Raw genomic sequence first — 22,454 nt, 5'->3', positions numbered from 1 at the left:
TTGTACATTGGAACAACATTATTGTTGTATTTTTAGAATTTTCAACTTTAAATTAAACAGCTTCAGAATGTTTAACTTCAAATTTTACCTGCAAGTAAGGACAACCCGAGTGAAAGGTGTTGCTGCTGAATGCTATAAACACCAATGCTTCATTTACCTTCGTTCAGTAAAGAAAGTTGCAAATGGAGTACTTTAACACAAAGGCAAGTCATTACAACCTAACGGCATTGTTGTAACCGCATTTGGCACATCAGGAAGGAATTGGAACAACACGTGAAAGTAAAACCGGGAAACCCAGAGCTACGTTGGGCACAGTGAAGTGATAGGAATGTGGTGTTGAGTGTTGTGGAAGGAAGCTCAATGGATGGAGCCAATCTTTACAACAACACACTATGCAATGACCAAAGTCTTATCAGTCTTTGGTCTAATGAAAGTCAAATGCTATTTAACCAAGCGATGTTCATCTTATCCAATTTGACACAACTGGGAACGAGTTAAAGGATTGTTCTGCACATTGCATTGTCTTGGCAACAATGTTTGTCTGAAAATGAGGGGTGAAAGGGAAATCTAGTGGAATTGTTAAAACAAACGTCATTATTTTCTTCAATCTCAAGGTTAGCATGTCTGGACTTGATATTTCGTATTACATAGGCCGAGTTGTAGTGAATGCAGAGTTACGATTATTTTGAAGGAAACTCGGGAAGCTTGTTTTTTATTCCGGCAGATTTTCAGGGGTATGTACCTTTGGTCCTAAACGGCGATGATTCCTTGCAGGTGATTCCTGTGATGCTCATGGGCAAGGTTGTGTCCAAGAAGACGTATGAACATTGGGAATATTGCACGGCGGGGCTCATCTCGGTGGGTGTGAGCATGTTCCTCCTGTCACGTGGAGACGAGATCAAGCACTCGTCAACCGTCACCACATTCTCGGGTTTGATTATCATGGCGAGCTATATTCTCTTCGACAGCTTCACTTCCAACTGGCAAGATGTCCTCTTCAAGTACAAAATGTCCTCCATACAAATGATGTTTGGTGTAAACCTCTTCTCCTGCTTGTTCACCGTCAGTTCATTGCTTGAGCAAGGAGCTCTGGTCGATTCCCTGGCATTCATGGGACGCCACATCGACTTTGCCCTGCATGCTGTCCTCCTCTCCATTTGTTCCACCTTCGGACAACTCTTCATATTCTACACCATCAACCATTTTGGTGCAGCAATCTTCACGCTGATTATGACGACGCGCCAAGCGCTAGCCATCTTGCTCTCGTGTCTTCTCTATGGACACCATGTGCACCTGACGGGGGTACTCGGAATCATGACTGTATTTGCCGCACTGTTCATGCGGGTTTATGCTCGCAGTCGGATCAAGAAGAAAACTGAACGATCATTACCCCCAGCACAGAAAATATGACTGACTTTGGGTCCCCGTTGTGAAGGTCAAAGGCATGGTGCTGGTAAAATGTTCCTGAAGACTCTCTGTAGTTCTCCGTTGCACGATAAAGCACTTTGCAATGCTACATTTATGTATGGGATGGAAAACTGTGCACGTCTTACTGCGGGTTTTTTTTTTCTTTTTCTTCTTCTTCCCGTTTGGAAGACTTGATACAAACTGTCATTAAAAAAAAAACAATAAGGGAAAAATTAAAACTGCCAGGAAATTAGAGTCTTCAGGAAGAAACTGTTTTTTAGAACACTGGTCTAGGTGGTCCTTGTATAAAGTTTGACGCAACTTGTCATTTGCTGTACAATTCTGAAAGCCAGGCAGCTACCGGTAAGGATATCTGGGCAAATGGTGCAAGTGCGTTGTGCATGAAGGTAGCCAAAGTATTGACGTATGGATGGTTGCTGCATTTGAGTTTGTACACCAGAGGGTTTGGATTTTTAATATTTTATTTTTCTTGCATTTACATCATCGTCTGTAAAACTTAATAGCCAATGCAATGTAAACATGTATCAAACAGATCATTTCTTTTAAAGAACAAGGGTGGAACCACAAGTTTTGATTCGCGTTACTGGAAAAGGAAGTTGTTAGTGATATTTTCGGAGGCATAGCCAATGGTAAGGTACTTCATAAGTAGATCGCTGCACGGTGTTTGCATCGTGTGGGATGTGCCAGAGGTCTTCACTCGCCTGGATGACCACGTCGTGCTTCTGCACTGGCTGCAAAAAAAAAAGAGGAAAAAATGCAGTCTTCAGCATCATTCAACAATTTCAACATGAAAATTTGGCATTAGTTTTGTGCTCTCGTAGGAGTGCCAAACTCAAAGTGAAAGTTGTTTATTTTATTTGTAAAGTTAACATTTAAACATACAACGTGCTGACTGTACCTTGAAGCGAATGGCCCTGTTCGGAGCATAATCGAGCATAAGCTGGTGGCTGCGTTGCCACTTGAAAAAGATCAATTGTGTGTGTTGATCACACAAACCGGCCTTGTGGTCTCTCATGAGATCGTTGGTGATGAATCGGCAGGCTTGTCCAGAGTACAGACAGGCGTAGATCAAAAACGGGTCGTCTTTCGAACTGCAGGAAAGGGAGTTGAACCCACAGCTTTAATAAAACCGACTTGCAGACTCAGACTTGTAAATCTTACATCTTGATGAAAACCTGAAATGCATGTTGATAATTATTCAATGTTTAAACACTATAACCTGTTTTTTAAATTTTGATGTGCACCACCCCCTCCCACTCCAATCACCAACAAAGATATTATTTCCCTGCAAGGTCATTAAGGAGCTTTCCATCCCATCAAACTATAAGGGAGTGCACCCCCAATCTCAACTCAACCTTTTTTTTCTTTTGAAACCCATTTACTTTACCCAACTCAACTGTCATTAGAGAATGAAGAATGATAGTGTTGCTGGTGAAGGCAAGTGTCTATCTGTGTTGGCCGACAGGGAGAACGATTTATGAAATTGACTATATTGATCGAGGTATGCTAACCGCCTTGAGAAGCAAGAAGTTAACATTTGTGGCCTTAATCCTATCTTTTTCTGATTAAGGGTTAAGACCTGAAACGTAGCATACCTCAATGAACATCCTGCTGTTTTTGTCCATTCCTCTTATTGCAGGATAATGTGTTCCCTCCCTTCCGATCACCTGTTCATTCATTCCCCTGCTTGTTGATCCCAAGTGTGGCCCCATTGTGTGTATGTTGCCTTTTCACTGATCACCTGTGTTTACCTGTACTGAATAAGACTTATTTCCTGGTGACAGGTCTCTTATCTGTTGAGGTGCCATCTAAATATTACATCTCAGAGGTGATGTGAGATTATCTAAGAAAAATACATTTGACAATTTTGGAGGGAGGAGGAGGGATCTGTATCTGATGAGGAAAAAGATCCTACTGCTACATTGAGGAGTTATAGTTAATGTAAGGTTGATGGTGTTGTAGAAACAATTATCCCCCCTGTGATTATTAACCCTTTGAACCCTGAGCTCTTTGGATTTTCAGCTCCCCCATCCTGAGCTCCTTGGAGAAAAATCCGGCTGCTCGGGTGGATGGAGGTTTGAATAGCGGCTAGAAAGACGGCCTCTCGGGTTCAAAGGGTTAAAACAATGCAGACGGAGATTGAGTTCAAGTGGATGGACTCACATGTTGTCTGTGAAGAAGCAGTCCGCAAGCTTCTTCAACTTCCGCATGTCCTCGGTCTGCCACCGATTGTTGCTTCGCAACATGTGCTTCCGCCCGAGAACCAACAGCTGGTGACCTTGGCTCGCAAGGTGAGTCACTACATCCAATAGCTGGTGCACAAGGGAGGAAACCAAAAAAATAGTTTCAATTACATTTCTCCAGAAATTAACTTTATCCTGGAATAAATAAAAATATAACTAAATAATATTTGAAGTCATTTAATTGAAAGCATGAATCGGCTTGCATTTGATTGATTAACCCAGGGAGCCATTTAAAACTACAGTTGACTCGTTAAGATTGATAGTCATTGGGAAGGGCTGGCAGGATAACCGAGAGATAGGGAGATTATGCGTACCCACATACAAGCTGTCTTACTTCGGTTTAAATCCCAACCCAGCTAAAAACTGACATCCACTTGTTTTGCAGGAAGGGTGAGGCATCAATGTATGTGCTGTCAATGTAAGGACGATAAGCAGGAGAATCCATTCTTATTGCGATGGTCATTGGTAGACGTTAACTCCGTCAACTTTCATGAAAAGTAGGTGAGTTATTCCCAGGAACCTGTCGAAATTTGCAAATTCCCGTCACCTTCATTCGAACGTCAGGCCTGGCCAGCCGCTTCTTGAAGACCTAAGGACAAAAGCATTTACTGGTTGACCCCAGAAGTAGATGGTACTAACTGGAGCTGTCAAAGTATTGGTACTAGTCATGGTCTGAGATTAATTCCATAATAACTGCTAATCAGTGTCACTTGCAGATCGTAAACCCTCAGGATAATTATCTTTCAATGTCATGCTCTTCTGCCTCTTCATTGCTCCTCGCCAAATGCCTCGGGTCAATGAAGGATAGGGCGTTTTATTAAGAGTTCACTGACCAGTTCATTTAAGCACAAATTTTTGAGCTCTATCATTAGCAGAAAAAGTGAAGGAAATGACAGACCAAGTTGACACAAGGGACTTCAGTTCACCAAATACAAGCCTGATTGGCAAATGGCCCATCGGGCCTCTATTTTGGTGAACTGAAGTTCCTTTTTCTCGTCTCAACTTTCTGGCACAAATTGTACATTTGCACAATTTTAAGGAAAAAAAACAAAACAAAACAAAAAAAAATCAAAAACATTTTGTTCAGTTGCTAAGAAGCATACATGACAGGACAAATATATGTTTAAGATTAACTTTGGGTCATATTGTATCTCCTTTTCCTTCAAGATGAATAGTATAAAGGGGTTGCAATCTCTAAAGGCCCTGTCACACCTTGACGATTTAGCCAGCGTATGGCTGACGTATGCAAAATTTGGCTAAAACGCTGGCACACGTCAAATACGTTATGGGTAAGTTTGTATACGTTAAGAGCACACTGGCATACGTCGTAGTACGCTGGCTTATTTTCGTAGTACGCTGGCATACGTCTTTGTACGCTGGCATACGTCGTAGTATGCCGAGGTGTTAGACAAATTTTCCATGCTTGAAATTTTTCGCCGTATTTAAGTGTATGACTCACACGTTCCGCATAACGCTGGCCATAAGTTGTAGGCACGTTACGCGATTGTTGACACACGTCGACACACGTTACTTGTAAGTTACTCATAAGTCGAAATACGTCGAGGTAATGTTTAGCGTACCCGAAACTTATTTCTAACCTATGAGTAACGTGTTGTAGGCACGTTACGCAATCGTTGACACACGTCCACACACGTTACTTGTAAGTTCTAGTGCGGTTATAATATAATATTTCTATTATATAATATAATGTGTGTGGACATTTCAAGTTTGTTATGTCCACACACGTTACTTGTAAGTTACTCATAAGTCGAAACACATCAAGGTAATGGTTAGCATCAGTATTCCAGACTCCCTGGTTTTATTCTTTTTTCGGTATGACAGTTATGTTGACACTTCGATTTCTAGTGCAGTTATAAATTTAAATCGTTGAGCAGCAGCCTATTAATTATATTATATTATAACCGCACTAGAAATCGAAGTGTCAACATCACCGTCATACCGAAGAAAAAAAAAAAAAACAGGTAGTCTGGAACACTGACGCTAAAGGCGCTGTCACACCTTGACGTTTTAGCCAGCAATGGCAACGTATCAAAATATATATAAAACATTGGCATACGCTGAAATTTTGATGTTTTTTTTTTTTGTTTAAGTTTTTGGCGTACTCATAACGAGTTGGTCGTATACATAACATATTAGTAATGGACACAGAACGTTTCGTTGTCTTATAGATAACTTATACCAACGAATGATTAGCGTGTTGTCGGCATTCACAACCTATGCCCAACGATCGTCTAACTTAGGCATAGCGCGCTGCACATATCACCGACAATCATGTGGCGTAGCCTGTTAAAAACCTGCCGCTCGCCGATTCAAATCATAACCGCCTGAGAATTGGAAGTGTCAACATCGCAGTCACACCTTGACAATTTAGCCAGCATATGCCGACCTCTGAAAATGTGTCTAAAACGCTGGCACACGTAGAATACGTTATGGGTAAGTTTGGTTTACGTGAAGAACACGCTGAAAAACGATGAAGTATGCTGTCATACATCGTAGTATGTCTAGTACGTCGTGAAATTTCAAGCGTGCTGAAAATTTCATGACGTACTCGCCGTATGGCTCACACGTTCCGCTATGCTGGGAATAAGTTGTACGCACGATATGCGATCGTTGGCACACGTCGACACACGTAACTTGTAAGTTACTCATAAGTCGAAACACGTCGAGGTAATGTTTAGCATACCCGAAACTTATTTTCTCCATAAAGGCACATTTTCTTTTTTTCTCCTTGGCTCCATGAAGGCACGTGACGAAATATCGGGATTTGTTGTTGTTGTTTTTTTTTGTTTGTTTGTTTTTCTTTTTTAGTCTATCACGAATTTTAAAATATATTCGGACATTTGCTTTTAAGTTTCGACGTCGATGTGACAATATCCTCAAACAGAAAATATTCACAGAGGAGGAACTAAGAATACGACATGAGCAAACTGAAGAGGCAATCGGACGTGACGTAACGAATGGCACGTGACGAAATATCGGAAGTTATTGTTGTTTTTTTTTTTTTTAAACGCTGCCAATACGCCATTATACGTTAGCTGTAAATTAGAAACACGTTCAGTAAGTTCTGTGGTCGTCCGGAAGACATCAATCAAATACCTCTGCATACGTCAATATGCGTTGGAGGTACGTTTCACATAGGTTCAAAGCACATTACTCATAGGTTAGAAATAAGTTTTGGGTACACTAAACATTACCTCGACGTGTTTCGATTTATGAGTAACTTACAAGTAACGTGCCTCGACGTTTGCCAACGATTGCATAACATGCCTACAACACGTTACTCATAGGTTAGAAATAAGTTTCGGGTACGCTAAACATTACCTCGATGTGTTTCGACTTATGAGTAACTTACAAGTAACGTGTGTCAACGATCGCATAACGTGCCGACAACTTATGGCCAGCATAGCGGAATGTGTGAGTCATACGCTGGCATACGTCGTAAAATTTCAAGCATGTTAAAATTTGAGGACAACCGCAAAGTACAACGATGAAAGCCAGCGTACTATGACGTATGGCAGTGTTTTTCAGCATGCTCTTAATGTTGTCAAAACTTACCCATAACGTATTCGACGTGTGCCAGCGTTTTAGACAAATTTTTCATAAGTCGGCATTCGCTGGATAAATCGTCAAAGTGTGACAGGGTTCAAGACCATGCAACAGCCCTCGTCACAACGCTTAATTACACCAAGAGCTGAGAAGTGGTCTTTTTCCCCAACCAACATAATTACATTTTGGACAATTAATGATGTCACACCATTACCTCGACGTGTTTCGACTTATGAGTAACATACAAGTAACGTGTGTTAACGATCGCGTAACGTGCCTACAACTCATGTCAGCGTATGCGGAACGTGTGTCATACGTCGAGTATGTCGAGAAATTTTCAACATGCTGAAAATTTCTCGACGTATGCAAGCATAGTACGTAGTATGCCAGCGTACTACGATGTATGCCAGCGTGCTCTTAACGTATGCAAAACTTACCCATAACGTTTTCGACGTGTGCCAGCTTGGTTCGGCAAATTTTTCATACGTCGGCATACGCTGGCTAAAACGTCAAGGTGTGACAGCGGCTTCACACTTCAATGTCTAGTGCGGTAATGATTTGAATGGTCGAGCCGAAGCCTATGAATAGCCTACGCCACGTGATCGTCAGCGATACGCTGCCGCGCGCTATGCATAAGTTAGACTATCGTTGGGCATAGGTTGTGAACGCCGACAACACGCTCAGCATTCATTGGTATAAGTTATCTATATGTGATTAAAACGTTTTGTGTATGTTACTAATACGTTATGCATACTTCCAACACGTTATTATATGCCATAAACTTAAAAAAAACATCAATAGTTCAGCGTATGCCAGCGTTTTACATACATTTTGAGACCTTGCCATACACTGGCTAAAACGTCAAGGTGTGACAGCTCCTTAAGATGAGATAGCGAGGCAAGAGCATTGATTAAATCAGAGCTGCTGATTGGCTAAAACCTGTCCACACACTGCACATACTCATTCACCGTTGCTTGCTAGTGGTTGAGCTCATGCTATTGACGGAGCGTATGGGTGCTCATGACAAGTCATGAATGTTTTGATGGCCAGATTTAATCCTAAAGTGGGTCGCCACTGCATCGCTTGGTGCTAAGGCTAGATTTAATCCTAAAACGGGTCACCACTCTGTTGCATAGTACCATATAAGATGTAATAGCATTCCTTTTGTGCCGTAAAGGTGCACAGGGCTGTCGAGGTAGTTCCATTGGCAAGGAGTACAGTCCTGGATGGGTCATCATTCTGCTGCAGGTGACCCCGAATGGTTATTACCCCAGTACACTGGTACTCATTTCGCCAACCTCAGAATGATGACAGGCTGTAAACCCCACCTGGTGTTAATTCAATGGACGCAATTGGCTGGAACTCAAGACCCTAACGTCCCAAGCCAGCCACCTTAACTACTAAGCCAACAGCAGGCTGCATAGTACCATGGCTGGATTTAATCATATAAAGGGTCACCACTCCATCGCAAGGTGCCACGGCAAGATTTAATCCTAAAATGGGTCACTACTCCATCACATGGTGTGAAAACATCTCTTGAGCAGCTATGGGAATCAAACCCTCACCAGTGGAAGAATAAGGAAAAAGAAAAATGTCATGATCGTGCAACGATTGTGAAAGAGAGTTGAAGAGGATTTGTCATCATGGCAGCGATGAGGATTTGAATAGGCTGTATTTGCTTTACTTTACCATGTGAGGAAGGAGAATGTTTCAATCTGTAAGATTCAAGACAAAACACTGGAAATGTATTGCAACCTTTCAGTGACCTCTACCAAGGTTAGCACAAGTTGATGGCGGCTGAACTCGCAACTAGATTTGTTGTGGCCCTCATCTTGCTTGTGTACTGGAAGTATGGTTAAGCTCAACCCCCTTTCAGGAAGAGAGATTAACAACTGTTTACCTTGCTGATGAAAATGGACCGTTTGGAATGATAATTGCAAACATGCGAATTTGCATGACTTTTATGACAACAAAAAACACCAGCACTGGCTGATCCTCAATGCCATGCTTCAAAAACAGATAATCTGATTCCTGGTATTGTGAGCAAGACCTTCAAGACCATGCATCGATTCAAAATCTTGACTTTGATATCACAACAAGGCATTGATTCTGCAGATCCTCTTTGGCAAATGTTTCAAGAACAAATTTCATCTTGCACGTAATACAGTACGTTTTTGGTTGAATAACTTTGCAGAAAAGGCCACATTTTGGTTCAAGACCATGCAACAGCCCTCGTCACAACGCTTAATTACACCAAGAGCTTAGAAGTGGTCTTTTTTCCCCAAACCAACATAATTACATTTCGGACAATTAATGACGTCACACCAATGAGGTCTTCCATACAGATGCTGTCAAGAAATTATATCAAAAGAAAATTTGTGAACATCACTTATGCCTGTGGTGATGGTTTCCCAGTGGTGTCTGAATAGCATATGGAAGAGAAGTTGTCGTCTTGCTTGCATCCTGATATTTAACAAAGCCGATAGCACGTCAGCGACGAAGAGCTGGTTGCATTTGTAAATCGCTTACTGTAATGGAGAATGTGACTTAAGTGGAGATGGATGAGCCGAGTAAAAAGGAACTCGATAAGCTCAACCGATAACCTGTAGAGTCTGTTGACCCCAAGATGGTATCGATGGTGCTATTGTTACTGTGGGGTCAGCTGTCGGACGCAGTCGCCGACTACGATCTCCGAGCAGACACAGAAGCCACATCACCTTGAAAGGGACGAGGTCCTTCGAGAACCACAATGTACAACCAGTCTTTCAAGACTGCTGTGATTGTTAATGCCTACCCTTTATTACCGTTGTCGTTGTTTTTAATTATCGATCTCCATGAACCTGGTAATTATCGGGCACCAAAGAAAATCTGTATATTTAACCTTTCAATGTTTTATACATAATTGTATATTTATGCAACGTAAAAACCTCGTCCATTATGTTCAAAAGGCAAACCACTGGTTAAACGGATCATTCGTCAACAATAATGGTTTGTGGATATATTACTTTGGCTTAAGAGTCGTTACGTCATGTATTTCATTTTGTGGAATCCTATAAAACGACTTTTGATCAAAATGATCTGTTTAAAAACGATACAAGAAGAAACTCACAATCTTTGAATTGGCGGTCTTAACAGAAACGTTGCCCACGTTGAGGCCGTCAATAACGATGGTGAAAGGGCCTTTTTCACGAACGAACTTGTCGAATCGCTCCAGTTCCTGTGCAAGTAGCACCAAAAGGCCATGACACACGAGGTCCCAGGAATGAGAAAAGGACCAAGAATATAAATCGTTCAGACAACAATGACAACAGTAACAATAATATATTAACGGCTACTAACCTGCGGTGTTGTCCTATTAAAAACGTCTGTGCCTTGGATGAGTTTTGCCATCGTCTTGTTGCGGAGGTCCTCAAACTCCTCAGCCGTAAGGCGAATGTGAGAGAGCTTGTGATGACAGTCTGGGCATATTCCCCTGCAGCATAGTATCACATCAACGAGTCATCCGATGGCAAAATCCCAGTGTATCCTTCGTATACGAGGCTAAGCTTCGTGTCCACTTCGGATGTGCATTTCCATAAACAAGCAAGATCATTATCTAGTGAATGCGAAATAGTCTTCTTTTTAAATTACCGTTCATCGATCGTTGTGAAGACTCCTTTCCAGTTCTCTCCTGGAATACTGAAAGATTCCATTCATTAGGAGCAAGTTTTGCTTTCCAAATCGACAACACATTTAATCAAGGCAAACACACAAACTGCTTCATTGTTGATGACTCAATTCTGCTCAAAATAACTACGATAAATAATAACTCGAGTACAACATTCCACCCAATCAAAGACTTACAAAAAAAGGCAAGACACACTCACCTCTGAGCGAGATTCGAAATTCAAACCCAGACAAGTTGTCCTGCCTGTGTTCCATTCCAGACCCAGCTATAAACTGTCAGGCCGCTGTTTCACAGGAAGGGTGATCCATGTGTGTGCTGTCCCTCAGATGTACGTTAAACTATGCGTTTAGATCTTCGCAAAGAGTAGGCAAGCTATCACTGGCACCATGGCTAAATTCCAAATCTCTCATCTAACCTGTAAGGGGCACTGCATCAGCGGCACAGCTGCACCCCCACAAAATGATGTTACCTGCAGCAATGTGCTGCGTCAGAAAGAAGAAGAAAGTTTACGCAGAACACACCTGCACAGAAATTACCTGGAAATTAAACAAATTGCATTCACTGTTTAAAGAAGCATTTTTCATAAAATCTAAACGTGTGAAGCAAATAAACAACACTTAGTGATGCTGAGATTTTGAATATCGAGTTTGGTTTTCCTTTAAAAGGCAGTTTCACCATTTACAGCCTTAAGACCCAATGATACAGTTAACACCACACGGGTAATGTCAGGTAATGTATTTTTTTTTCTTCATTTTTTTTACCTCCACCACCGAAGGTGGACGGAGGTTATGTTTTCAACCCTGTCTGTTTATGTGTCTGATTGGCTGTCTGTCTCTCTGTGAGTAGGATGTCTCAAAAAAAGTTGTGGACGGATTTGTACGAATCTCACGTAGACAGGTTGGGTATATGACAAGGACCAATTGATTACATTTTCGTGAAGATCCGAACCCGGATCTGAGAATTTTTAAAAATTCTCCAAATGATTCTTCACCATTGAGAGATGGGGCCAAAAAGGATATGTAGCATATCTTAAAGTTGCAGACGAGTTATGACAAAACTTTGTGGATGATTTGGGTAGATGACATGAACAGGTTCATTAGATTAGGTTCTGGTTCAGATCTGGAAAGAGATCCAGCTTTTATCAATGGGATAGATAATGTAAACTGTTCAACCTGGTGGAGGTATGCCCTCTACCAAGTGCCATTAGAGTTTAAATTTTGTAATTGTTATCATTGCAAAGTTTCAATGCGTACGCAGGAACACACGCACACACACAATTGAAGTTCTTGTCGCCGTTTATTCACGTGTGCATGTACTTCTCTCAGCTCCATGAAATCCCTTCCAAAAGCTGTTTAACACATCAGATCGATCACGTCTAATTTGTGCTTTATTCCCGGTACTGTTAATCATATCATGAATGTATTCCCGTGTCCTCTTTTCTGTACGTACTTCGACTGGTTGTATTTTAAAGGGGTTTTTGTAGACCTCGGCTTGGCTGAGTGCTAGTGAGCCTTAAGCCTTACATGTTCTCTCCATCCTTCTGTCTTGCATCTCCCCTCGGTTATTTTTTTTGTTGTTGTCCAATTGACCAGTTCTGTATCTGTATAGTGTATATAATCACAATCCATGAGTGAGTGCTCCAACCTCTACCATATCAAATGACTTGTTTCAGGCAGCAACTTCACCAACCGTGCCTCCACTCGCCTTTATCGGGAATGAAATCTCTATTTAAATCCCTTCTGATAAGCAGGAAGGGGGGGGGGTGTTATGCCAAGGTTGTGTCAGACCTTGTGACGTTTAAATTTGTACAATGGAAAGCGTCCCAAAATGTCTCGTCTAACTTTCAAGTCCGTCCGTGTCCGCTTTGTTTTCGAAATCCACTTGCTGAAAACACCAGCAAAACAAATTTTTATGTTTTTTATGAATCAGTGTTCTCAATATTCTCATAATTAAGAGTTGTTGAAGATTTGATGACAAAAGCTCTCAATTTATGGGAAAGAAAAAACAAGTTATGGCCTGGACAGACACTGAAGCTCAATGGTAAATAAATAAATAAACACGGAAGCGAGCAATTTATTTTAAAAAAATTAAAAAAACTGCCTGTCTCGCGATCCTGTGCGGTGGCCGACCTGATACGACCTTCATTATTTGTATTAACTGTAACTTTGCCCTTTGACCCAATTCTCCATATTCTCATAATAAAAGTTTGTTTAAAATTATGACAAAAGCTAAAACATTTCAATGCACTTGAGGAACAAAGAAAGCGATTAAAGTTCACAAACACAAAAAGTTGTGCCCTGCACAACTTTACATGTTGTAAATACATGTTACAAAAGTTGTACATGTGCTTGTGCTTGCAAAACCCTGTCTCCCACTGCGTGAGGGACAGCCTGATAAACCAGCCAATGGCAAGTCTGTATTACCAGCAACCCTTCTGTCTGCACATGTTTAATTGCTGTACATCTTAATTAAAAAAAAAAATACTCATGGCAGGCTCACGAAGTAAAAAGGACTTTGCAATTTAAAAACTTTTAGTGAAAGTTCAGCAAAGCAACAGAACAAGAATAATTTGATTGGCATGAAACAAGAGGGCAAAACTATAAAAGAGATAAACTACTAGTTTATCGATATTACATACCTTTCGAACCATTTGGCTACAGCTCGAGCTAGACTTTCAGAAGGATACATCCCTGCCGCTTCCATGCTCCACAACAGGCCCTCCATGTCTTGCCGACAGTTCACCGCTGCCTTTCCTCCCAGCTCTTTGCTACTGAAAAAAGCCTTGAGCAGCTCGTCAGTAGGCTGGAGTCCACACTTTATGAGCTCAGCGTAAAGTTTCCAAGCCAGCTTCACATCACCATGCCTCAGTGCTGCCGTCGCCACGGCGCAGATGGACGGAGACCGTGGGCCTACCAGATTCCGCAGGTGTTCCAACAAAGGCAAACAGAGCTGCCATTCTTCAGAGGTACAAAGCACCCGGAGCAAGGTGTTGCATGACGAAAAGTCAAGGTAGTTGACGCGTTCGAGAAGCAACTGGGCGGCTTCATGCGTCTCGGTTATGTCGCCCGCCTTTAGACACATCCGCAGGTAAATATGCAATAACGAGGTTGGAACCTCTTGAGTTTCCAGGGCCACAAATGTAAGCAGAGACTTGGCTGTATCCAGGTGGATGTGTTTTTTATGCAGAAATAACATAACTTGCAACTCAAAGTTTTTCCTATTGGATGACACAAAGAAGCAAAATTATTTGGCAGTCATTAATAACAGGTCTCACATGTCAAACTTTTGGAAACTTGAAGGTTTTTGGGGTTTGATTGTAATTACCAAATACACTTGTGATGTAACACCATATGCACAAAGCATGACAATGATGTCTGGTCAATTAATCTCCTGTTCTGATGCAATAAATCAAATTTATCAATTCAAACGAGTGGGCCAGCCCCTAAATATATATATATATTTTTTTAAATACGAGGGCATGTTTAAAAGTAAAGCCTCCTATTCTTTTGCTCCAAAACTGGTAAAGATATTTGAATGAAACAAAGTACAATCTGCAGAATGGTTCTTCCCGACACGGTGCGGTTTTGTGATTCTGGCACGAGACGTCTCGGTGGGACATTGGTCAAAATGGTAGACAGCAGCACGATGACGCTGCTGTGGAGCAGTGGAGATGAGAGTTGGTTGCACTATTATAGTCATTATGGGGAATGGAGTACCGTCACAAAGGATCATCAGCCCCGACTTGGCTCCGTTGGATTTTCATATCTTCCCGAAACATCAGGAAAACTTTCAAGGAGAACATTTTACTTCTGACGAAATGTCCAGGCCGCTGTGAAGCGCTGGTTAAGTCATCAGGATGCACAGTGCACACTTCTATCGTGACGTCATCACAAAACTACTTGAACATTAACAGGTACCACAGAGGTGATCATGTTGTAAATAACTAAGCACCGTGGCAGAATAAAGATTGATGTTGGTGTCGGTCTTTGTTTCATTCAAATATCTTTATGTTTTGGAGAAAAAGAACAAGAGGCATTACTTTTCAACATGCCTCATCATTTTGAGACGTAAGGCTCCTAAGACTCATCCCACATCTCTTGGTTGCAGAAAAGATGATCAATGGGGTTTGATTTTCAACAAGTGAGAAACTTTTAATCCATAGGATCGACGATAGACAGAGTGTGCATGCTGGTATCCTGTGTCGGAGTGGTGACCCGTCCAGGATTGTGCCCAATAGCCCAGGAGACTGCTTTGGCAGCACCAACGCTCTGCACAGAGCATGGTCCTAATGGATGGATGGATGTATAGACAGAGTCGATTTTGTACTGTATTGCCACCCCTGATATGCCAAACCAAAAAGTTTCAAAGCAAGATGGCCCATTGTGGCTCTGAAGGGTGCAATTCGACAACATAAGCTTTACCACCAACATCATCGAATAACACAAATAGGCCAATCAGAGAGAGGATTACAAGCGGTAATCAGGAGGAGGCTCAGGGAATTGTAGACACTCCCCACACACGGCATTACTGAGAAAAATGATGTGGGACGGTTATGCATCACAAACCCTGATTTGGGAGTGATTTCCAGTGGAATGAATGAAAAGGTGGTTGGTGGTAAGTTAAACTCAATAAATAACCACAAAGTTAAACACAAATGAGATAGCTGGTATCTGGTTGTGCAAGTGGTGCATTCGCTTCTCCTCCGTCCTTCACCTCGATGGACCAAATCAACAGGACGTCCGTCGATGGAGCTATGTTAACCACCATCGGAAGCAACGAGAAGCTCACGTTTTCGGAGCAAAAGAGGGGAGGTGAAATAGGGGTGAAGGTTGATTATGGGGTGGGAGAGAGTCCGAGTGGGGTCAGGGAGCATGTGGGGATGGGATGACAATTTGACACCTCATGAGAAAGTCAACCATGGAATTGTCCGAAATATCCCTTTCATCCCTCGACGTGGCTCATATCGACGTTCCGATGTTGAAGTCGAGCACCAAACAGGAGCTTCTATCAAATTATATCTAAAATTGGAAACGTACCATTCTTTCAAGTGATACTTCTGTTTCAAATCCTTCCACTCAGTTGGACTCAAGGGATGGTTTGGTAGGTTTTGGAAAAGAGGATGTTGAGTCTTCGGAGTTTTGTCCTCAAAGTCGGTCTCGTGTTCATCTACGGACATGGCTTCGCACGTGTCAGCACGTTTCTTTGCCTGGCCAGCCATGAATGGACTGTAACCGTGATATTTCAACATTTGCTCATTTTGGTTTCTTTTTCCCCACCCGTGTGCTCGTTTGTTTTGCTTGACGGTGCCATCATCTGCCAATCCTCCACATGTGTCGGCGGCTTCGCCATGCTCGTTCGAGTGGAAGCGCCACCGCACTGACCACGGCGGAGCCCACTTGGGTTCATGAGCAGACCCGCAGCACGTCATCCCGTACACAAAAAGAGCTTTGCTTTCAGCTAATCGGTGGAAAAGCCGGAGTGACCTGAAAGCCATGAGGAGACTCCACAGCTGCCACCAGAAGGATGAAACTGGAATTGGGGTGAGAGCGGGCATGAGGGAGAGAGAGACAGGCTCGTAAGAAGCAAAAATTTCAAATGAATCGAGCAGATTTAGATGCAACAATTCAAAATGCAGGGAAATTGTTGCCTTGAGCAAGCCGAACAAATACAGCACGTGAGTACATTTACTCTTCAAACTGTTCATCAATTAAAAACAAGCCTGGTGTTGGCTCAGTGGTTAGGGTGGTGGTTGGGGTGGCGGCTTGGGATCCGAGGGTCCTGAGTTCAAGCCCCGTCGGTCGCTGAATTAATACACCAGGGGGTTGACTCAGCCTGTCATCCTTCCGAGGTCGGCGAAACGAGTACCAGTTCCAGTGTGTGTACTGGTAGAGCTATCAAGAAATGATAGCTACCCCGGCAGCTTAGCTGTCATACGACCACCGCCATCAATTAAAAAAAAAAAAAAATTCCCAAAACTGAGCATAATGTCTTGTTACGTGTTCTCCATTGCATCGCTGTGATGGCCTTTCACCTTGCTGTCTGGCTCTTCTATGAGCCTCGACCCTCGCTCGACTCCATGTTGAACTGGGTGTCCCGTTTGCCGGTTTTAGTTCGTGGACATGAAAGATCCCACGGTGTACTTCACGGAAAGTAGGCGAGTTATCACCGGCACGCTGAACAAATTACAAATTCCTGCAACAACATACAAGGGGGGGGGGCACAACATTGGCATCATAGCCCCCCCTCCCCAATATAAATGATGCAGCCACGTGCTCCAATTTCTTCAAATTATCTGTTACCCCCCCCCCCCATATATATTTATACAGATTTCCACCAAGCAGCTTGCTATCGCTTGCCAAGCCATCCGTTCCTTATCAACCGTTTCGTTGAAGTGCTTGCTCGAGTGCTTAAGCCATTTGACAAGCGCTCTCCAAGCTGCTTGGCTGATGGAACACACTCCCCTGAAGCCGAACAAGTATGAGGAAGTACCAAATACCGTACGACACATACATTAACCCTGTAATCATTCATTGCAGGTTAATTACCGCAAACCACTCCAATGGTACGCACTCTCAAGGTCACCACAATCACATATTGTGCCGAAGAGCCGTATTTTCCGTATTTTACGTTAAAAGCGCTTTTTAAAAATATATTTACACAAGACGACGGCGAGCTTTCGAAGAAGAAGAAGAAGGACGACATCGGAAGCGTCACGTGATCATTATTCATTCCGCCGGACCTCACGCTCCTTCACCGCATCACCTTTTTTTTTTCTTTTTTTTAACTTTCGGATTGCAATTTTCCGTGAGGAATTTGAAAGTTTTTTTTTTTAATACGGAACATTTATTGAGATAGAATTAATTTTTGTTTGTTTGCATATACACCGCCCAGAACTGTGTGCGGTTGATTTTTTTTTTTTTTTTTTTTACATTCATCGAATTGCTTTAATAACGAGTTAACAAGAGAGATCTCAACCGTTAAACGTTACCTCGTCGTTAAACAACAACGAGCAAGCTTGTGTCCATCGACGTGCTTCCGGTCCCCTCGGCCTCGCGGAGGAATCGTGAGTGTGGGAACCGTCCTCACCCCTCTGGTTCCCCCCAGCGGCCGTCGGGGGTAAGTTATAACGGGTCTCGTTCGGCTTTCGCAGCACAAAACCCGCCGTTTCTCTCATCGTCGGAATCCATCGTCGTCCCACCGCGTGTACATCGATTCTAACAAGCCGCTGCTTTTGTTCGTATTTACAGCGTTTTTGTGGTTGTACCAGGTATGGACGGCTATCCGGGTTTGCCGGCAGATTTGTTGTTTGTTTGTTTATTTATTTATTTATTTATTTATTATTGAGGGTTTTGCGCGGGGATGGAACGGTGAGGGAGAGTGGTTGTTGTGTTTCAGAACACGTGGGGAGACGAGGGGGAGGGGGGGTGATGCGCATCATGATCATGGAGTTTGTGACGACGCTGCTCACCTGCTTGGCGCTGCCGATGGTGCGGACTTACCTTCACGAACCCTTGGCGACGCACAAAGTGTGTGCGGATCCAGAATGCAGTGGTCGGTATCTTCTTACGTTTGTGTGTTTTTTTTTTCTTTCATAACCCATTGATTTGTTGGTTCTTTGTTTGATTCCATTCAATTTAAAAATATAATCTCCCACAACTTAAGCAGGATTGACCAAGAGGAGGTGGGGGGCACCGGATCTCTCGTAGTCCCTCCGCAGGTGCGTCCACAAGATCCACTCCACCGCAGCCTGATGGAGGAATCCAGGTGTTTCCGAGAGAGACTGCCCTTCGGGACCACGAACGCTGCTCTGACGAGGAACTTCAACCCAAGAGGAGGTCATTGGGCCCATCAAAGTCTACGCTACTCTATTGTTACTAACCGAGATGCTTGTGTGTCCGTACTCTATCCTTTAAATGCTGAGCATCAAGCAAGGAAAGCGGCGCGTACCATTTTGGAAGCCTTTGAGTATGACTCGGCCGGGGTTCGAACCTCTGACTTCCCAGACCCAGAGCTGATGCTCTAACCATTACACCACCGAGTCTGGTTGAGTTCCTTCGTGTCGATTTTCCACGTTGTCCTCCGCCATCTCAGCAAGCAGCTGTTATACCATACGCCAGAGTTGCCCGTTACAGAGCTGCATGCCGATTGTTGATCGATTGTTTCATTTTGTTTAATGATGATCCAGGAATGGTGCAGAGGGTGTAAATTAATCGCTCCTCTCGATGAGACGTCCACTCGAGGACCATGATGTCTTTGACGGTTCACTATCTCTTGCTGCTGTGTATTTAGCGGTCCTGCACCGAATGAAAGGTCGCAGGAGTATAGTTGAGCCCCAAATCGCTGAGCTCTTGCTTACTGTGAGGTGTCCCGTGAATGATGTTCTTCCCAACCACAAATGTCAGTTGTATCGTCTATTTGTGAGATTGCTGCCCTGGGAAGGCCCCACTCTTTAGCTGGACATAACACAGGCTCTCTCTCTCTCTCCCTCTCTCCCTCTCTCCCTCTCTCCCTCTCCTGATACTAACTCCGTTCCAGGCGTAATCTTTGTATCCGGCCTGGTCATCAAAGATCTTCAAACATGATGTTGCGATGGTGCAGGCTCTTCATGTTAATGGCTTCCCATGTGGGCAAACCACATTTCAAAGTTGGCCTCCAAAGCCAGTGGCCGACTGAGCATCCTCTGTCATACATAGTCCTTCCTTGGTACACCTGAACAATCCACCGACAACGCCTTTATCCACAGCTTGATGGAGTACTGCTCTCCCCTCTCGGCTGACTTCCCTGCCTTGTATCTTGCTCAGCTTGACACCATGATAACCAAGGCCTTCAAGATCGTTGGCATCTCCTGCACTGAAACTGAGTCTTTGGGCCATCAATTCACCATCTCAGACAGGTTGGTGGTCTGTCTGTTTGTCTTCTTCTGCCTCCTTTCTGGTCTTGCACCCACTGCTCTTTGTCCTGGTACTAGCTCTTCACGAGCTTTGACGATTTACACACAAAAAAATGAGGAATCCAAATCCTCTTTCTTTCTTTCTTTCTTTATTTTTGGTTCTGACCTACTTCACAGTCACAAGGTTGAGAGAAGTAGAGGTGTCCTCACTCTTCCAGTTCTCGCTTTTGCTAACCAGCTATCACTGGACCAAAACCGTGTGCTCTTGTCCTCGCACTGACTCGCCAGCTAACATGTGTCCGGAACAGCATGCCCTTGCCCCCACAGTGCTAACACTGGGCCTTAGTCACTGCACTGGTTGTCACAAGGCTACTTGCAGATTAGGGGTCTCAGCGTTTTTCATTGATTTGTTGTTGACTTGACTATCCTTCCGAATTTCAACTCCTAATTGACCCTTTAATTTAAAACTAGTCGTTTCCCCTTTTTAATTTATTGAATTCCTCAAACATCTGCCGGTACCTGAGCTGGCGTGCTATTAGCTCTGCTTTGGCCACCTCTTTTCTTGGCTGGGCTGCTTGCAGCCGATACAAGCTAGGCTTTTCCTTTTAATCCTAACTTTCCTAAACTTTTTCCTAACAGCTTAATGGAATCCTTTTAAGCTAGGCTTTTTCCAACCTTGACGTTTTTCTGGCCAACTTCCATTTTCTGTAGGAGCTCGGCCTTGAGTTTAGTGTGCAATGAGCTACTTGGATCAATTTACCGTCACCATTTAAGGCGATTGCGTGTTCATTGCTGAGATATCTGTTGCACTGCCCTTTGCTGCTGCTAGTGCCATTACTTCCTATTCCAGTTCACCCTCTGGTGAGACCTTCTTATCTGCCATTGGGTTTCAGAGAATTACAATTTTTGGGCCAACATAAGCTGGTTTGAAGCTAAACAAGTTTCAGAGGAGGAATGCCTTACACCTGGCCTCATCTATACCCACAAATGGGGGAGCCATAAGGGAAGTGAGGAGAGCACAATTGAATAAATTGTGATGAAGAAGAGATAAAAAAAATTAATTGGAGGGAAAGGAAGGGAATGGAGTAAAAGTCATGCTGGGATGCTGTGCCTCAAGATGGCCCACAAACTTGCACTGACCTTTGCTCCGAGAGCTCCGTTCAGGTTTGCGATCGCATTCACTCTGACTGACCAAGCCAAAGAGTGACCACGGTGGTAACCACACCTTGGTGACCATGCCAAAAAGTGACTACGTTTGCTCTGAATGACCACGGTGATCACCACACCCCAAGTAAGTCACAAATCGCAGTCTTGGCTCTGTGGTTTAGTTGTGTCTATCCCTTTAATGGCTTGGCCTTTGGCACATCCTGTGTGTGGGTTTTATCTACAGTCATGGGAAAGTATTGGGGGAGATGAAAAAGCATTTTTAACGTGGTACACCACATAACACGATACTACACTTCCCTAGAGTATACCATAGTTTATCATATAAAAGCATGAAGTGAAGATGACTGTAAAGAAACTCACTTAAAAAAAAAATCTGACATTTGTTTGATTTTAAAGGCCCGGTCACACCTTGACGTTTTAGCCAGCGATGGCAACGTATTAAAATGTATGTAAAACGCTGGCTTACGTTGAACTTTTGATGTTTTTTTTTAAACATTCGGACGTATTCATAGCGACTTGGTCTTATGTATAACGCATTGGTAACGGACACAGAACGTTTCGTTGTGTTGTAGATAACTTGTACCAACGAATGCTGAACCTGTTGTCGGCCTACACAACCGATGCCCAACGATAGTCTAACTTAGGCATAGCGCGTTGCACGCATCGCCGACGATGTCGTGACGTAGCCTATTAAAAGGCTGACGCACAACGATTCGAATCATAACTGCCGTAGAAATGGAAGTGTCAACATCGCGGTCACACCTTGGCGATCTTGCCAGCGTATGCCGACCTAAGAAAAATGTGTCAAAAACGTTGGGGCACGTCAAATACGGTTTGAGTAAGTTTGGTATACGTGAGTACAACGCTAAAGTACGCTATCATACGTCGTAGTAAGTAGAGTACGTCAAGAAATTTTAAACATGTTCAAAATTTTACGACGTACTCGGCGTATGACACACGTTCCGCATGCGATGGGGATAAGTTGTACACACGATATGTGGACGCTTACACACGTCCACAAAGGCTACTTATAAGCTACTCATAAGTCGAAACACGTCGCGGTAATGTCTTTTTTACGCGAAACTTATTTCTAACTTATGTTTGACGTGCTTTGAACCAATTCTTTACGTAGTCCCAACACACATTGGCGTATGTAGATGTATTCCAATGACGTCTTCCGGTCGACAAAAAAAAAAAAAAATTAACGTGTTTCTAGCTTGCAACTGCCATATAAAGACGTGTTCCCAGCGGTTTTGGGAATTGGTATATAAAAATGCTGTTCATAAAAGGGGAACCCAACAGTGTTTTCGAGTCCTTTTTGAGTCGCTGTCCATGTCAGCAGTATTAGTATTAGTATTAGTATTAGTTTGTTCATGTTGGCAGTAGTAGGTGAGTGTGAGGGGGAGGGTGTGGGTTATGATGGATTGTCCTTGCGTTTAACGATTTAACGATTTAAATGATAAACTCAACGATTTAAATGGCTGCATCTCCA

At 43.1% G+C, this 22,454-nt stretch overlaps 3 protein-coding genes across 10 annotated transcripts in view; 2 read left to right on the top strand and 1 right to left on the bottom strand.

Moving 5' to 3' along the window:
• Positions 1-2,573, top strand: part of SLC35B2 (solute carrier family 35 member B2) — a 46,551-nt gene extending 43,978 nt beyond the window's left edge. For both annotated transcript variants that reach the window (XM_085889679.1, XM_085889678.1), the window contains exon 5: positions 775-2,573. In XM_085889679.1, coding sequence (XP_085745805.1) covers positions 775-1,410 — 636 coding nt within the window. In that variant the 3' untranslated portion in view covers positions 1,411-2,573. The remainder of the gene's footprint in view (positions 1-774) is intronic.
• On the bottom strand, positions 1,872-17,650 carry PRORP (protein only RNase P catalytic subunit). Of its 3 annotated transcripts, none has more exons than XM_085889675.1 (10): positions 17,563-17,650; positions 16,937-17,097; positions 15,942-16,434; positions 13,544-14,122; positions 10,869-10,916; positions 10,578-10,710; positions 10,348-10,455; positions 3,592-3,740; positions 2,327-2,519; positions 1,872-2,159 (listed from the first exon to the last, which is right to left on the bottom strand). In XM_085889675.1, exons 3-10 carry the CDS (start codon positions 16,397-16,399, stop codon positions 2,028-2,030), a joined length of 1,800 nt encoding a protein of 599 aa, XP_085745801.1. In that variant the 5' UTR covers positions 16,400-16,434; positions 16,937-17,097; positions 17,563-17,650; the 3' UTR covers positions 1,872-2,027. The 3 variants fall into 3 exon arrangements, with proteins under 3 accessions (XP_085745801.1, XP_085745800.1, XP_085745802.1); XM_085889674.1 differs by having other exon boundaries at positions 17,451-17,628; XM_085889676.1 differs by having other exon boundaries at positions 17,476-17,614.
• A 287-nt stretch (positions 17,651-17,937) lies between these two features.
• Positions 17,938-22,454, top strand: part of LOC147023827 (uncharacterized) — a 146,788-nt gene continuing 142,271 nt past the window's right edge. For 2 of the 5 annotated variants that reach the window (XM_085889671.1, XM_085889669.1), the window contains exons 1-2: positions 17,941-18,172; positions 18,301-18,456. Coding sequence is in view for 4 of the 5 variants with exons in the window: in XM_085889669.1 (XP_085745795.1) it covers positions 18,333-18,456 (124 nt within the window). In the remaining variant the exon portion in view is untranslated. Of the gene's footprint in view, positions 18,173-18,300; positions 18,457-22,454 lie in introns of all 5 variants that reach the window. The other 3 variants (XM_085889672.1, XM_085889673.1, XM_085889670.1) reach the window with 3 other exon arrangements.

Source organism: Eptatretus burgeri, chromosome 7, assembly GCF_056783735.1.
Source record: "Eptatretus burgeri isolate ZD-2024b chromosome 7, Ebu_testis_v1, whole genome shotgun sequence".
Classification (NCBI taxonomy): Eukaryota; Metazoa; Chordata; class Myxini; order Myxiniformes; family Myxinidae; genus Eptatretus; species Eptatretus burgeri.
This window is presented reverse-complemented; position numbering and strand designations above follow the sequence as displayed.

Excerpts from the sequence above, each read along its gene's own strand:
- PRORP (XM_085889675.1), bottom strand. The coding sequence starts at position 16,399 with ATGGCTTTCAGGTCACTCCGGCTTTTCCACCGATTAGCTGAAAGCAAA. Across the intron at positions 10,917-13,543 it reads GTAGCCAAATGGTTCGAAAG|TATTCCAGGAGAGAACTGGA; the intron begins GTATGTAATATC and ends GGAATCTTTCAG. Across the intron at positions 3,741-10,347 it reads AGACCGCCAATTCAAAGATT|CTATTGGATGTAGTGACTCA; the intron begins GTGAGTTTCTTC and ends CTTGTGCACCAG.